At 42.3% G+C, this 14,413-nt stretch overlaps 1 protein-coding gene across 1 annotated transcript in view; it reads right to left on the bottom strand.

Moving 5' to 3' along the window:
• PolE2 (DNA polymerase epsilon subunit 2) overlaps nucleotides 1-14,413 on the bottom strand; it is a 123,792-nt gene that overhangs the window by 73,742 nt on the left and 35,637 nt on the right. Inside the window, exon 4 of the mRNA XM_050172274.3 lies at nucleotides 8,689-8,953. Coding sequence (XP_050028231.2) covers nucleotides 8,689-8,953 — 265 coding nt within the window. The remainder of the gene's footprint in view (nucleotides 1-8,688; nucleotides 8,954-14,413) is intronic.

The raw sequence follows: 14,413 nt of genomic DNA, 5'->3' as shown, positions 1-14,413 counted from the left end.
AGCAAGGCAAGGGTTGCAAGACGGAGGATGATTAGTGTTGTGGGACAAAGATACACTCCAGAGGGTGCAAGTTTTTCTCACAGTGTAATTCTGCCAGAAGGTCTAGTTGGTTACCACATGTGTGAAGCACGTTACCAGTGCAGGATGAAATGGGATACAAAGAGTCTGTGGCTCCCCTTTGTCTGACGTTTGATTTAGTGCTGGTAAAATGTTTCAAGATGCACAGTCTCGCACTAGCACTACCCATTAGACACAGCAGTGACCGAGAACGCCACATGTGGCACTCTCTTCACAGACAGCAAAAGGAAAATAACTGAAACTGACAAACAATGCAGGTGCCCACTTGCAGCAACATTACTTGCAGGAATAGGGTAAGCTCACACAGTAGCTCGAATAAGTGAACTTCGTGACAAACAGATTATTAATACAACACAGGTCCTGCCTACAATGTTTAAACATTCAGTCATGAATTATCAACTGTCCCACCTCAATGTTCTAGCCAACGCATGACACCTCGAAAACACAACCTTGTGATGGACTATTATTGTGACGATGAGCTCCGCTAGCAGTTATGCTTAGCACTTGACAAACGAGCTCAGAATGAGCATTCTGGGCCGCGTGCAATTGGCTGAATACGTAGGAGGTTAATTTTTGTAAGTAAAATTCAACACACCAACATGACGAGCTGGAGACACAGGGATGTTGCAGAAAGATGTTAAAATGGGCACGTTGGAAATTATCCCTTGTGAGCAGTGCATAAACGAATAAGGACGAAGAACACAGGGTGTCTGTCAACTGTAGATGCATTCAATATGGAGGCTGCTGTATTTTGACATGTTTTTCAGAATAAACCTTCAGCTGATAGACACCCTGTGTTAGTTTCCTGGCTCTTGCCTGTTTGCATGCTGCTCACAGGAGATATTTAGTTCACTTCAATTTCACTTTATTTGCAAGCCTAGCCTGAGGAAATAGAAAGGTTGTGAATTTAATGCTCCTTGCTCCTGCATTTAGGTGCGTCCAGCACTGAAAGTGAAACCTGGCAGTAAATTGAAATCAGCTTTACTTGCATTTCAGATGTACCCCAAGCGGGTATACAAGCACTGTCAACAATTCCAACCCCTTAAGTAGCACGCCACTACAACTCGTACAGGCTCTGCATCAAGTGGTTTGTCAGTGTGGTATGAGACTTCGAGTGAGTAACTTAGATATAATTCCAAAAAAATGCAATTCAATGTAGAATCAAGCAAACAAATGGCCATTATCACATAAATAACTGCTGCAAATCAAAAAGTACATTACCAGTGTCAACCGATAACCTACCACTATAAAACAGTACAAATAACTATGGGAAGTGATGTAGCCATGCTTTGTAATCAGAGTGAACTGATTAAGCAAAAGGGTGGCAATTATCGCCACACATGTGTGCAATAAACTGTGGGCCACAATATAGCGCCATTCTGTCAAGCACAACGATAAGCAAATACATGTCAAAGCGCTAGAGACAACAACTATTAAACAAAATTGGAAAAACAATGCTTCATAATCAGCGCCTAATTAATGCTTGTGGCAAGGTGATCGTGGTGGTGATCATGGATGTAAAGTTGTGCTGCATTGCCATAACAAGACACAAATGAATGAAGGCAATCGTAATCATTCTGTTGGTGTGTGATTGTGCTGGTACAATTGCACCTTGATACAAATACATAGTGCAACAGTACATCCATTATATGTGCCCTTCCTCTAGCTGCAACTGCTACATTGGGTGGTTTATTTTTATTGCGCAATTATATGGACACTCCAAGCGCATTGCTGCCGTCGGTGTGGCCGTTAAGTTCCATATAAAGTCCAAGAGCAATAACACTATTGCCATGCGCCTCACGCGGTATGTGTGAGTGAAAGCTTGTGAGGGGAACTGACGATCGTAGCTCGATCTCGTCCACGCGAAAGGGACGAATGTGAAGAGGAAATGTGCTTTCTTTTGTGCGCGAGGCGCGCAAGGTCGCGAGGTGCCGGTGGAGACGAGAGGGAGGGCGTTCTCTCCGGCTGCAAGTGTGCATGTGGCTGCCGCGTGCACTCCTGTGGCTGTATCTTGAGAGTGATCTGGGTTGGGGGTAGAGTCTAGGTAAGTCGGCAGCTCGTAGCTTTGTGGCTGCTGTGTGTTCTCGGCGTTAACTTTGGACTGAAGCGATAGACAGCACGAATGTCACTTCGCTCGCTCCTGCTGTCACATTTCCTCACCCCAGCGTTTTGACAGCGAGTGTCTGCAGTCATTGAGTGTGATGTGTTCATGTTTGTTGTGCACACTGATACCATGCTTATTTAGTTAGCAAGTGAACGTTTACAAGTTGAAATGGCCGATAAAAGTACTATCCCTACTTCACATGGCTGTCCGCTAATTTGCTATCGCAATCAATGCTTTGCCTTTCAGGCAAAACTGCGCCTTTTCTCAACCAGTCTGCAGCAGGCATTGATGCGATGCAGTGATGCGACACCAGCACTAGTAGACAGGGGACGTGAGAAGACAACGCAACACAGCACATGTCAGCACTGTGTTATGTCGCCGGACCTGCCAACCTTTCAATTTGAAAATCAGTACAGTGGAAAGGAAAAAAAATATTAAAATTCATTAAAATATACAAAACATTATTTCATTATTCACAGATTCACTGTTTATTAAAGTTTCACAAGGGATGCTACGCATCCCTTCATAGCATCTTAGGGATGCTATGAACAGGCACTCTTCTCTATACTATCGCAGCAACAATGATCTGTGCTGCAGACAAGACAAAATGATGATGAAGTGCAATCTTCATATAATGGCTGCCAACGATATGGTTGCGGTTATACAGTGAAACCTTGACATAACAAACATCAGGGGACTGCTGAAAATAATTTATTTTGAAATACTGTTGTATTGGAAACACGTGAATTCGTGTCAGAAACTAAATTCCACCAGAGGAATCGTCCGCATTTCAAAGCGGTACGTCCACAAATGCATTCAACCCGACGACAAGGACTTCCAAGCACGGGAGTGAGAATGCACACTCATGTGCAGTCGCCTCCACCCCGCCCAGTGCATGCACAGCCGTGTTTCCGCACACTGCACTGACAGCCGTCGACAGTGAGATTACATGCCACAGTTCTGTGCATGCTCCATCGGCGGTGCGACGAAACTCGACGCTGCAGCACTGCAACGGCAACAGCGCGATGATTCTTGAACATGTGCCGACTGTCCCACATGAACCATGCAACGGTAAATTTTTTCAGAGTGTAGACAACGCGACTTGAGCCATGGCACCCACTACTCCTAAACTCGCTGATAACGCAGGTGGCTTGAAATAAAGTGTGCAGTCAATACTTATACCATTCACATATTTGAGATCTGTACATGATCTGCCACCACACATTTTCCCCCCAAAGATTACCGAAATCTTGAAGCATACAGGAATTCTATCGCTATCATGTTATTTGATGACTTGCCAATTGATCATGTGTTCAGGTGGCGTTCTAAATAAACTTGCTCTTCAGTGATTTGACTTTTCAATCCTTTGTGACTGTTGCAATTGTGAAGGATGTGTAGCGGCGCAACTATCGCTTCCAAAGCCGGTGAAAAATAAGATGGCTCACGTGCATATAGTGCGACATGGGAACACACTAGCACACTCGACCCGAGTGGCAGCGGTAGCTGCCGCTCACGAGATCCCGACCATGGCTGGTTGGCCTAAATAAATCGTGGCCACGGTGGCTATCTCTTCGCTCCGACTCCTGCAGATGCAAAGGCTTGAAATTGCGATCTCTCAGTGCGTAGTGCCGTATGGACGGTGCTGGCACGGTGCAATTTGTGTAGTTTCTATTTCCGTGGGCCATTACATGGGTGAGGACATGGATCAGTAATTACAGCTATCCATGAGCATCTGCTGCTGACAGTGGCCCATCAGATTCTTAAGTTTTGCAAGTCATAAATCTGCGGGATATACTGGGTTATAAATTCTTTCATGGTGCTATTAAAATGGAAAAATAATTAAAGTTCAGCCATTATTTTGAAATGTTCGTTGTTTTGAAATTTGTAGTAATGAAATATTTTTAATTAAAACAATACGCTCTTGTCTGGGAATTGCCCAATTTCTATGAATCTGTGAAATTTCATAATATGAGGTTTGTGCTAACAAGAGTTGACTGCACAGTGGTTTTGTGAGTTTATGTCACTGCCGCACAAGAGGGTTAAAAAAATGGGCCTATGAAATCACTGAATGACTATTTGCTTTTTATAAAGTTCGTTTTTTCTAAAACATATGCAAATGAAAAATTGTAAAGTATTTGTGTCAATATGACAATCATTAACCACTACTAAAAATGAAGCTCCTTACGATAAAATCTAGAGGTGTACAAGTATACTAAATTTTAAATCAAAATTTGGAGGACATTTAAGCTTCACCTTTAAGAGTGGAATGCACTACCATTCAAAGACCCCCCCCCCCAACTGCTTCTCACGCTTCCCAGCAACTGCAGCTTATGTAATGGTAACGTTTTCCTGGAAACGCTGACGACTAGCGCTATGCACGAAGGCGAGCTTTCTGGAGTGCGCCGTTCCGACAGACAGACCACAAACGGCAGCTGGAAAAGGGGTTTGTGTTTCCGCATAACAAAATTATGTTTTCTCGTATATTCAACTCAGAATCCGGCGTTGTCATCTCTAAGTTGTGTATAAGTCGTACTTTACGAATTCTCTGATGCATCTTACTTCGAGAAATTCAATTATTTCAGCAATGCCTTCGTGTTACGTGGAGGGCCTGCATGGATGGAGATGTGTGGTCCGAGATGATTTTCCTCATATGGACCACATCGCCGCTGCCGGATTCTCTGCGACACGGGGCCATTAACACTATTGCATTGAAAATCAAGTAGTCCATGCCATTAAATTAATATTCTAATCGATAATTCGCTATTTCAAGTAGCTGAACATTTTTTAATACTATGTAAGGGATAGAGCACTTATTGTAGTATAGAGGGAGATGGAATGTGGCTGTGAGGACTGCTCCAAGTGATTCTGCTGCAGGAAAGCTGCAGTTACTGCACAGGGGCACCAGTTCCTGACCAAACACACAGGCCAGATCAGTTCTGCTTAGTAATTCCCAGTCATTCAAAAAAAAATGGCTCACTTTTAGGCAGCCAGCGTATAAATTTGCTCCGACTTCTTATTTTACCAGTCTCACCATATTTGCATCCCTTCAAATGAATGTGCAGTGCTTTGCTCTCCTTCAGCAAACACAACATTATTCGAGCATATGGCAACTTATCAAGAAAACATTGCCGATCTGCTAACGAGGCTCCTGCGAACCTTAGAGCCAAATGCTACTGCACCACATGCCGCAGGGAACTTGCAATCGAAGGTCAAAGGCAGTTTAAAATCGCTTGCTCTCGCTTCGTCAATATCATGCAGCCTCATCGCAAGGAGCTGGACCCACAAAGGTTAATGGCTAATTTCATGGTTGCGAGAGCATACTCAGCAATACAATTATTGCTCATTTGAGTTAAATAAATGAGAAATACATATGTCCGCGATCTCAAAAAAAAAAGAAAGAAAAACAATTTCATCTTTGAATGCAAATTTATCATTGCACTGCCGGTCTAAACACAGGAGCTGCACGTTCCTGCGTCTGCTGCCCGTGGCCTCCAAAATGTAAAGTGTACCACGGCCACCACGGGATGCCGCCACGAGCCGTCTCACCACCAAGATAATCAGCCTTTGGGTGGGGCAGCAGGGCATTGTTCCTTTGCACTTCCTTCGCCGTCTCCCCTGTGTAACTTCCAGCATGCTAGTGGAAATGAAAGGAGACAGAAAGCCGCCTGACAGCTCTGATAACTACATCTAACTTCACTTGTGCTTGAAGGATTCGAAAAAAGTTTCATTGCAGGAGATTCAGGAGGCGATGTAGTAATCTCATTCTACGATTACTTAGAGATGTGTTTCAGGACCCCTTTAACTGTTTCAGTACTGTCATCACTGTGAAGCCCCAGATAATTGAAGGAAGTTGTTTATCATATACAAGCTCTCCAGCTATTCATATGTCTCATTGTGAACATGCATGTGGCAATGTATATAGACCTGATTTTTTTCTTTTATGAAACGAACTCCGCGCAAGCTTCTTATGTGATGTTCCTTCAGGAATGAGAAAATATTCAGTATTCAATTTGACTTGCGAATTTCACTATATTCGCACACCGCTAAAATAACTGCAAAAGTTCGCAGGAATACATCAAGAAGAACTGACAATAGCGTGAGTTCATATAGGTTCATTCTGGGGAATGGCACCACAGAAATAAACAGACATGAAAAGACCTTATAACACAAGCCCAACTCTCAACACAAGGCTTATTTTGCAACAAACACAACAGAATATCCACCATGCATCATTAAATAGTATTCTGTTCTGTATGTTGCAAATAAACCTCGAGTTAAGAGTTGGCACTTGTATTATCATGTCTTTTCGCGTTTGTTGTTTTTTTGTGTGGTGCTAATTTCCAGTTCAATAAAACCTAGTGTTGACTTTTTTGCATAATATTCAGTGTTGCACGTTAATCTCTTGCGGTGGAAAAAGACGTGAAAATAATGAACAACACGACTGGACAGGAAAGAACACTCACTCACCGCTAGGTTTGTTCAGAAAAAGGTACATGCTTTCTATAAGGAAGCTGCCAGCGTCCACATGCACACTTGAGTATCGATAATAGACCTGAGCTCAAACACTTCAAAATAAAAAAAAGAACTACTTATAAAAGACAGCACGCAAAGAACTGATATTCATTGGCATGCAGGGCCACTGAAATATTACCGATACATTTATTTAACGCACCTCGATCACCTCACATGCTAAGGCATCTTGCAAAGTATATAAAAATCATTTTTCTTTATCAATTTAAGGTCTATGATACTGGGTCTGTTAATCGTACGCAAATATGCGAGCACATGCGGAACCTTCCATATACACAGTGAAACCTCGTTACTACGAACACCACATTATCGAACTTTTCAGATTAACGAACTTTTCAGAAATCCCCTGCTGACTGCTTTAGTTTGAATCTAAAAAATTTCCATACTACGACTTCAGAATACCGAACTTTTCAGAATAGCGATCATTATTCAGTTTCCGTGTCATGTTAACGCTTCAGTACTACGAACTAACATTCCAGGATCTGGGGTTTCTTAGACTTCCATGTATCTTTTACAGCAGCTGGAACAGTAGGCTAGCAAGCAACAAGGCGCAGAAAGTGGACGTAGCGGCGCATGGGTTCGGAAAACCCAAGACGGCGCCAAGGGGGAAGAAAAACACTCCGAAAGCGGACTTTTTTTTTTCTTTTATTGAGGAGGGGACGATGCATCAGTTTTTGTGAGCGCATGCTCTGCCTAGAGAAGTGTTGCCTACCAATGGAGGCACATCTATTCCCTCTTTCGCCTTTCTTCCTGTGCATGCCTCTTCTTCCTTTTGCACTTCTTTCTGCGGTCGTACCGCAGGGTTGCCACATGGTCGCACTTTCTGCACAGTGTTGGTTACATGTGCTAACACTCTGCAATAGTTGAGGCGTCCACCTCAAGCAGAACAGTTGCGGTGTCCACGGCAAGGAATGTGAAAAACAAACAAACAAAAAGAAACAGTATGCCTTATAGGTGACATGGAGCTTCTTCTTTGTCGGTGTTTTTCTCGGTGTCAGCGACCCTCTTGCGCGCACCACTCCACATAGGGTGCTGCGGTGGTGTGCAACGGTGGAATTCATGGAAAATAGCAACAGTACTGGCCGAGAGCCAAAAGCGAGGTTTTCGGGGATAGTTCATACGGTGACAACTGATAGGTTGATGGGCAAAATCGCTAATTTTGAGGCTTTCACTGTAACAACCATTCAGAATAAAGAACAATTTGCTGCGGTCCCCTAAAGTTTGTTATATAAAGATTTCACTGTAAAAGGTACACACCTGCTTCTAAATAAAGTTAGTTGTGAGTGACGTTCCTTCCTGTCAAGTTGTTTCCTTCGTTGTTTTCAGGTCTTCTTCAGCAGAAAAAGTTTTTAACCAACTAGCATAGCAACAAGTAGTGATATCTTGTATTTTACTCATCTATGTGTAGTGTTGTAGCGTGCACCCCCTTATGCAGTCTTGCCAACCTTAAAGTGTGAAAAATACCATCATCGAAGCAAAGACATAATAAAATTTTTTGAAGGTTACTAAAATTTGTTTTATTACTGACGACTTCCCGCTGTTTAAAAAATTTCATTGGCTTTGTTTGTTTTCTAGGGAAGCTGTTGAAGGGCATGCTGTTTTATATTCTCTGCAAAAATGATGCAAGTCACAGAAAAACAGGAATGTTCATTGACTATATTCATAAAATATGTCTTCACTTAACGACAACTGAAATTTCAGTTACTATTTTAGTGGTGGTTCTGCAGCCCGTAGGTCTCAATAATTGAGCAGGTCCAAAAAAGTATGTCTCTTCTCTGAATCTGGCAAGATCAATATTGCCCAAACTTGACAAAAATGAAAAATAGTAAAATTATTGGCGTCACTATGACAATCGTAAGCAACCTCTAGAAACTAAGCATTTTATGTTAAAATCATAAACCTTGGCGGCAGGGTATATATGTACCACCCATGAGCATTTAAGATAGAATAAACGAGGCACCATCTCCCAGCCATACCTCTTCGAGCTGGCAGAGCATGCCAAGCACGACCACACGTTCACCCGTGGTGCCCAGCAGGTGCTCGATCGGTCGCAGGTCAAAGCCAGTGGTGCCAGCGGGCAGGCGTGACCTCGAGGAGAAGCAGTGGTGGCGTGACGTCTTCTGCAGCACCAGCTGGTAGCGCTCACGGAAGAAGAAGGCCTTGGCCCCCGCATCGGCAAACAGTCGTGGAGGCCCACCGTGACCCGCCAACTCACGAGGGACAAACTTGTGCCGTTCCTGGCTGGAGAACAATAAAGAGAGCGTGCAAAGCCTTTGCACAGCTGCCAACCAGCACAACCTGCCAAGTTAGCATTTAAGAGAGTTTTTCTTTCCGTTCACACAATGTGAGACAAGAAAGAGCTGGAAATGTGGCATCAAATTACAAAGGGGTAACTATAACATTTACACATGAGACATACTATAACTTTTTTTTTTTTGCATAAAAAGCACCTTCCGACACTTGAAATGGCTGCTTCAAGATTTTCTACATTTTTAGCGGTGGGTGGCTTAGATGCCTCATAATCAAAACTATTAGAACAATTGCTATCACACTTTTATTTATTCATTCATTTACTGCTTTAATCATTTATTGATACATTGATACTGCAGCCCTCTTGGCAAGAGCAGACAAAAACACATGGAATTTGAAAGCAACTGAAATTGCACAGTGCACAAGATAAGTTATAAAGTTAGCACTTTGCTAGAGCTTTCAGGAATTCAGAGAGTGATAATGACAGAGTTGTGCAAGGTTTAATAAATTCCGAGGATCGAACGGTGAAAAATCTGTATTCAAATATGTCTGTGCATGAGTAAAAAGGAGCGATGTTAAGAATGCACTGACATTGAGCAAAAGATTGGTTAGCAAAAGTAGGAAGACTTCAATTGGAGAGGAAACATCATCATCAGCCTATCTTTATGTACACTGCCAGGATGAAGGCCTCTCCCAGCAATCTCAAATTACCCCTGTCTTGCGCTAGCTAATTCTAACTTGCGCCTGCAAATTTCCCAATTCCATCTCTCCACCTAGTTTTCTGCCCTCCTCAACAGCACTTCCCGTCCCTTGGCACCCATTCTGTAACCATAATGGTCCACTGGTTATCTGCCATATGCACCACATGGCCTGTCCAGCTCCATTATTTTTCTCTTAATGTCAACTACAGCATCAATTGCTCTCTGATCCACACTGCTCTCTTTCTCTCTGTTAAAGTTGCACCTAACATTTTTCATTCCATCACTCTCCGCACGGTCCTTAACTTGTTCTCAAGCTTCTTTAACTTTCAGGTCTCTGCCCCATATGTTAGCACAGGTAGAATGCAATGATTGTACACTCTTCTTTTCAATGACAGTGGCAAGCTCCCAGTCAGGGTTTGGCAATGCCTGCTGTACGCACTCCAACCCACTTTTATTCTGTAAATTCCTTTCTCATGATCATGTCCCCCTATGAGTAAATGACCTAGGTAAACGTACTCCTGCACAGGCACTAGAGGCTGACTGGCGATCCTGAATTGTTCCCTTGCCAGGCTACTGAACATTACCTTTGACTGTTAGAGTCATGAGGGAGGTAGAGGCCAAACACTGCACCAGGGAGGCCAATTCCTACTCTGGTGAGAGAGTGTCTGCTGAAGCTTAGTGTGCATTCCAAATTTGGTTGCATCTGGACTACTATGGCCTCACTGGCTCTAGAATTTTTTTTTTTTTCATTTTTTTTCCCCCAGTGTCAGGTGCCACTGCAAGCCTGAAGAATATAGTGGACTAGACGAGGATTAGAACTTGCGACCTTCAGGTTAGGAGCCCAGTTTTCTACCTCTGCTCCATGCCAACACGTAATAAACTGATAAAGTAACATAATTATAATAACTTTCATGACTAATTCTTTTGTTCCAGTGGAAGTAGCTGTAAGTTAGATGTGTAGATAGCCGATAAGGGTGAGCAATCGAAGTCATATCGGGGATAAATGAAGCGAATAGCCCTTCTTTTTACGGCCTCAATTGCATTAATTTTGCACTGCTTATCAAAATTTCAGACATAAGAAGCCTGGTCTAAAATTGGGCAGAATAGTGATTTGTACGACAGATGCTTGGTGTTATTTGGTGCTTTTGTTATTGCATGATGCAGCAGCCTAATTTATTTAACACATTCGAACAGATCTATTCAATGTACTTAGATCATGACATGCTAGAACTAAAGGGTGTTTAAAGGGTGTTCCGCTCATGAGGAGTCACCCTCATAAGTGAAACTCTCTACAATGGAAAAAAGAAAATTAATTTCTTGGGCTGTTTGACTTTATGTTCTTTTTTAATGGCACGATCATTGAGTGACACTCCTGTTTCTTGTGCAGCACTTAAGCCTCACCTCCAGAGATAACCGGGGACGAAATTCAAAATAAATCAGAAAAAAATATAGAAAAACAATAGTACAGCACAAAATTTGTGGGTTTCATTATAGATATGATATCAGAGCATAAGTTTCGTTACAAGATGAGATACTGAAGTGTCTGGAATAACTAGAATTAATTAGAAATCACTGAGATGACCGGGGACAGAATTAGAAATAAATCAGAAATAAAATAAAAAAATACTGCTGAACAAAGTTTGTGGGTTTCATGATAGATATGATATTAAAGCATAAGTTTAGATATAAGTTGAGTTACTGAAGTGTCTGGAATAAGTAGAATTAATTAAAAATCAGAAACGACCAGGCACTAAATTTAAAATAAGTAAGTAAAAATTGAAAACCAATAGCAAAGTACAAAATTAATGGGTTTCATATAGACATATCAGAGCATAAGTTTAGTTACAAGTTGAGTTACTGAAGTGTCTGGAATAATTAGCATTAGGAATCACTGATTACCACACATCAAAGCACAGAATCGTAGACTTTAGAGACCCGCCAAGTGAGCATGGCTTTGGAGAAATTCCTGGAAACCCGGGAGTAGAAAGCGGAAGTAATGATGTCACTATTGATGTCACACACAAGTACGTGGAATGATATTTAACCAGCTAATTAATGAAAAACAGTTGCCTCCGATAGTGGTTTGTGCGTTATGTTCACCTAAAGTTGACCTAAAGAATGCCAACGCCGAGGTACGAGTGCCACTAAGAGACACCTAAGTCAAAGATAGGGTCGCCTACCATTTTTTTATCTCAAAGCACAAATTTTCTGCGCATTCAGCAGTTAAGTACAACGGCCTTCTGTTCGCCTCGTATACACCAATCCACTAAAAATTCCAGGAAGGCAAGTGCCGTATAAATAAATAAGCAGACAGCAGCTCATTGATTAGAACAACAGAAAGCTGAGCTAGTTGGTAAGGATTCATTATGCAAAAAAGAAGTGAGGCGTGCAGACAGGACACAAGAGTAGAGAAGTGGACAATATGAACGCCGACTATCAACTGAAGGAAGCACTGAGGCAAAAAAAAAAAAAAGAAGACACAGAACTCATCTGCGCAAGCTCAGGAATGGTATCACCATGTGTCAGTCGGGTACATGTGCCAGTCTACATGAGTGACAGCTATTAAGGCACTTAATCTCTTTCTTACGTAAATTAATCGAAGGCTGACTCACACACGCACTTCCACCATTATAGATATGCCATGCCTCTACCATAAGACGCGTATCTTCATTCTTATGCCTGTACAATATCACGCATTCATCTAACTCTGGCGTGCAGTTACAATCTTGGCAATGTAGGGAAAGATTAGAAGGCGATCCACCGGTTATTCACCTTTTATGTTCCATTAGCCTCTGATTGATACACCGTCCCACTTGCCCTACGTAGAACTGGCCACAGCTAAGGGGAATTTTATAAACCACACCCATACGACAGTCAGTAAAACTGTTGTTCTTATTGTGTTTCACTGGACAAATATCTGCTCTTTTTTTTTGCCTTTTACCTGCTCCTTTTTCCTCTGTACGGCAGCGCATGTCTTATCTAGCTTATTGGGAGCAGTGAAAGCAACATTAACATTGTATCTACTTGCAACTTTTTTAAGCTTGTGCGACACTGAATGAATGTACGGAATAGCCACTACTCTTTTTTTGCTATTACTGCTTTCTGTAATCATGTCCCCCTCCCTCGAAACCGATTTCTTTAGGCGTTCAGCCACAGTGGCCACTGCTACACTAGGATAACCTGCTTCTAATAGGTGCCGCACCTGCGCATTAAAATTGGCACTCATTTTGTGCATGCAGGATCTGGTGAGAGAAGACTGAAGGCACGACATGGCAATTCCGTTTTTTACTACTTTGGAATGCTTGGATTGAAAGTTTAGCAATGGCTTCGAAGACCTTGGGGAGTACTGCCAACAAACGTGATTTTGTTCGAAGACCAAGGAAATGTCAAGTTTATTAAGTGTTTCAGTATCCCATGTACATTGCCAACAGCGGCCCCTGTGTGTCTTGCGTAGGAAGGTCTTTAAATCTATGACAGTGACAGCTATGGAAGAATTACTTGGCTTTGTGGTTACTGATGTGGCTATACGCTCAGCAAGCATATTACCCTCGATGCCTCTGTGGCCAGGCACCCAGCATAATATGATGTGTTGAAGAGATGCGTACAAAGCACAGCAGATTACATAAAGTTCAGTAAAGACAGGATTTTTATTCTTTTGTAGGGAGATTAAGGCTTTGAGGACACTCAGTGAATCTGTAAATATTATTCCTTTTTCTAGTTTTGTTTCCTTGATGTGCCTTACAGATGACAAATGTGCGTAGGCCTCTGTCATAAAGATGCTTGTTTCCAGGCGCAAACAGCCCGATTCTGAGAAGGATGGGCCGACCATGGCATAAGAAACGCCGGCATGCGATATTGAAGCATCTGTGTAGAATTCTGGCCATGAGTATTTGGACTGCAGTTCAAGGAAATGCATTCTTATATGTACCTCCGGTGCATGTTTTACAACCTCTATGAACGATGTGTTACCTTTTATGAGCTGCCACTGCCACGGCGGCAATGGCTTTGCTGGGACCATCAGGTTTGGCTCAAGAATTGGAACTCCCATTTCCTCAGAAAGCTTCCTTACGTGCAGAGAAAATGGTTCTCTAGCTGAAGTCGATTACGAAAGAGCATTGCCGATAAGAGGGATGGTCAGGGTTTGCATTCACTTTCAGAAAATAATTGAAGCTTAAGTATGAACGTTGCAGATGGAGCGACCACCTGTTCGCTTCTACATAAAGGCTTGCCACAAGATTTGTCCTGTAGGCACCTGTGGCCAGCTGGGTGCCTAGGTGGTGAACACGATCTAGTATTTTTAGGGTGCTTGGAGTAGCAGACAGGTACACTATGGCGCCATAATCTAATCGTGTCAGTATGAGGCTCTTGTAGAGGTTTGTTAGACATTTCCTATCACCACCCCATGTTGTGTGCGACAATATCTTTAGAGTGTTCACAGTGTTTAAGCATTTTCTCTTAATATGCTTTATGTGTGATATGAACGTCAGTTTTATGTAGAAAATTATGCCTAAAAATTTGTGTTCTGTGTTCGCATTTATGTGGTGTCTATCTAGTATACAATGTCGGGTTCTGGAATCAAGCCTCTTTTTCTTGAGAAAAGGATGCATGAGCTTGTGCTGCAATTTAACCTAAAGCCATTTTCGTTGGCACACTTTAACACCTTGTTCAGACCAAGCTGCACTTATCTTTCACATATCGCAAGGTTACATGATCTACACCCTAACTGTAAGTCATCTACATATACACAGTA

The sequence above is a fragment of the Dermacentor andersoni genome, chromosome 6 (genome assembly GCF_023375885.2).
Source record: "Dermacentor andersoni chromosome 6, qqDerAnde1_hic_scaffold, whole genome shotgun sequence".
Lineage (NCBI taxonomy): Eukaryota > Metazoa > Arthropoda > Arachnida > Ixodida > Ixodidae > Dermacentor > Dermacentor andersoni.
This window is presented reverse-complemented; position numbering and strand designations above follow the sequence as displayed.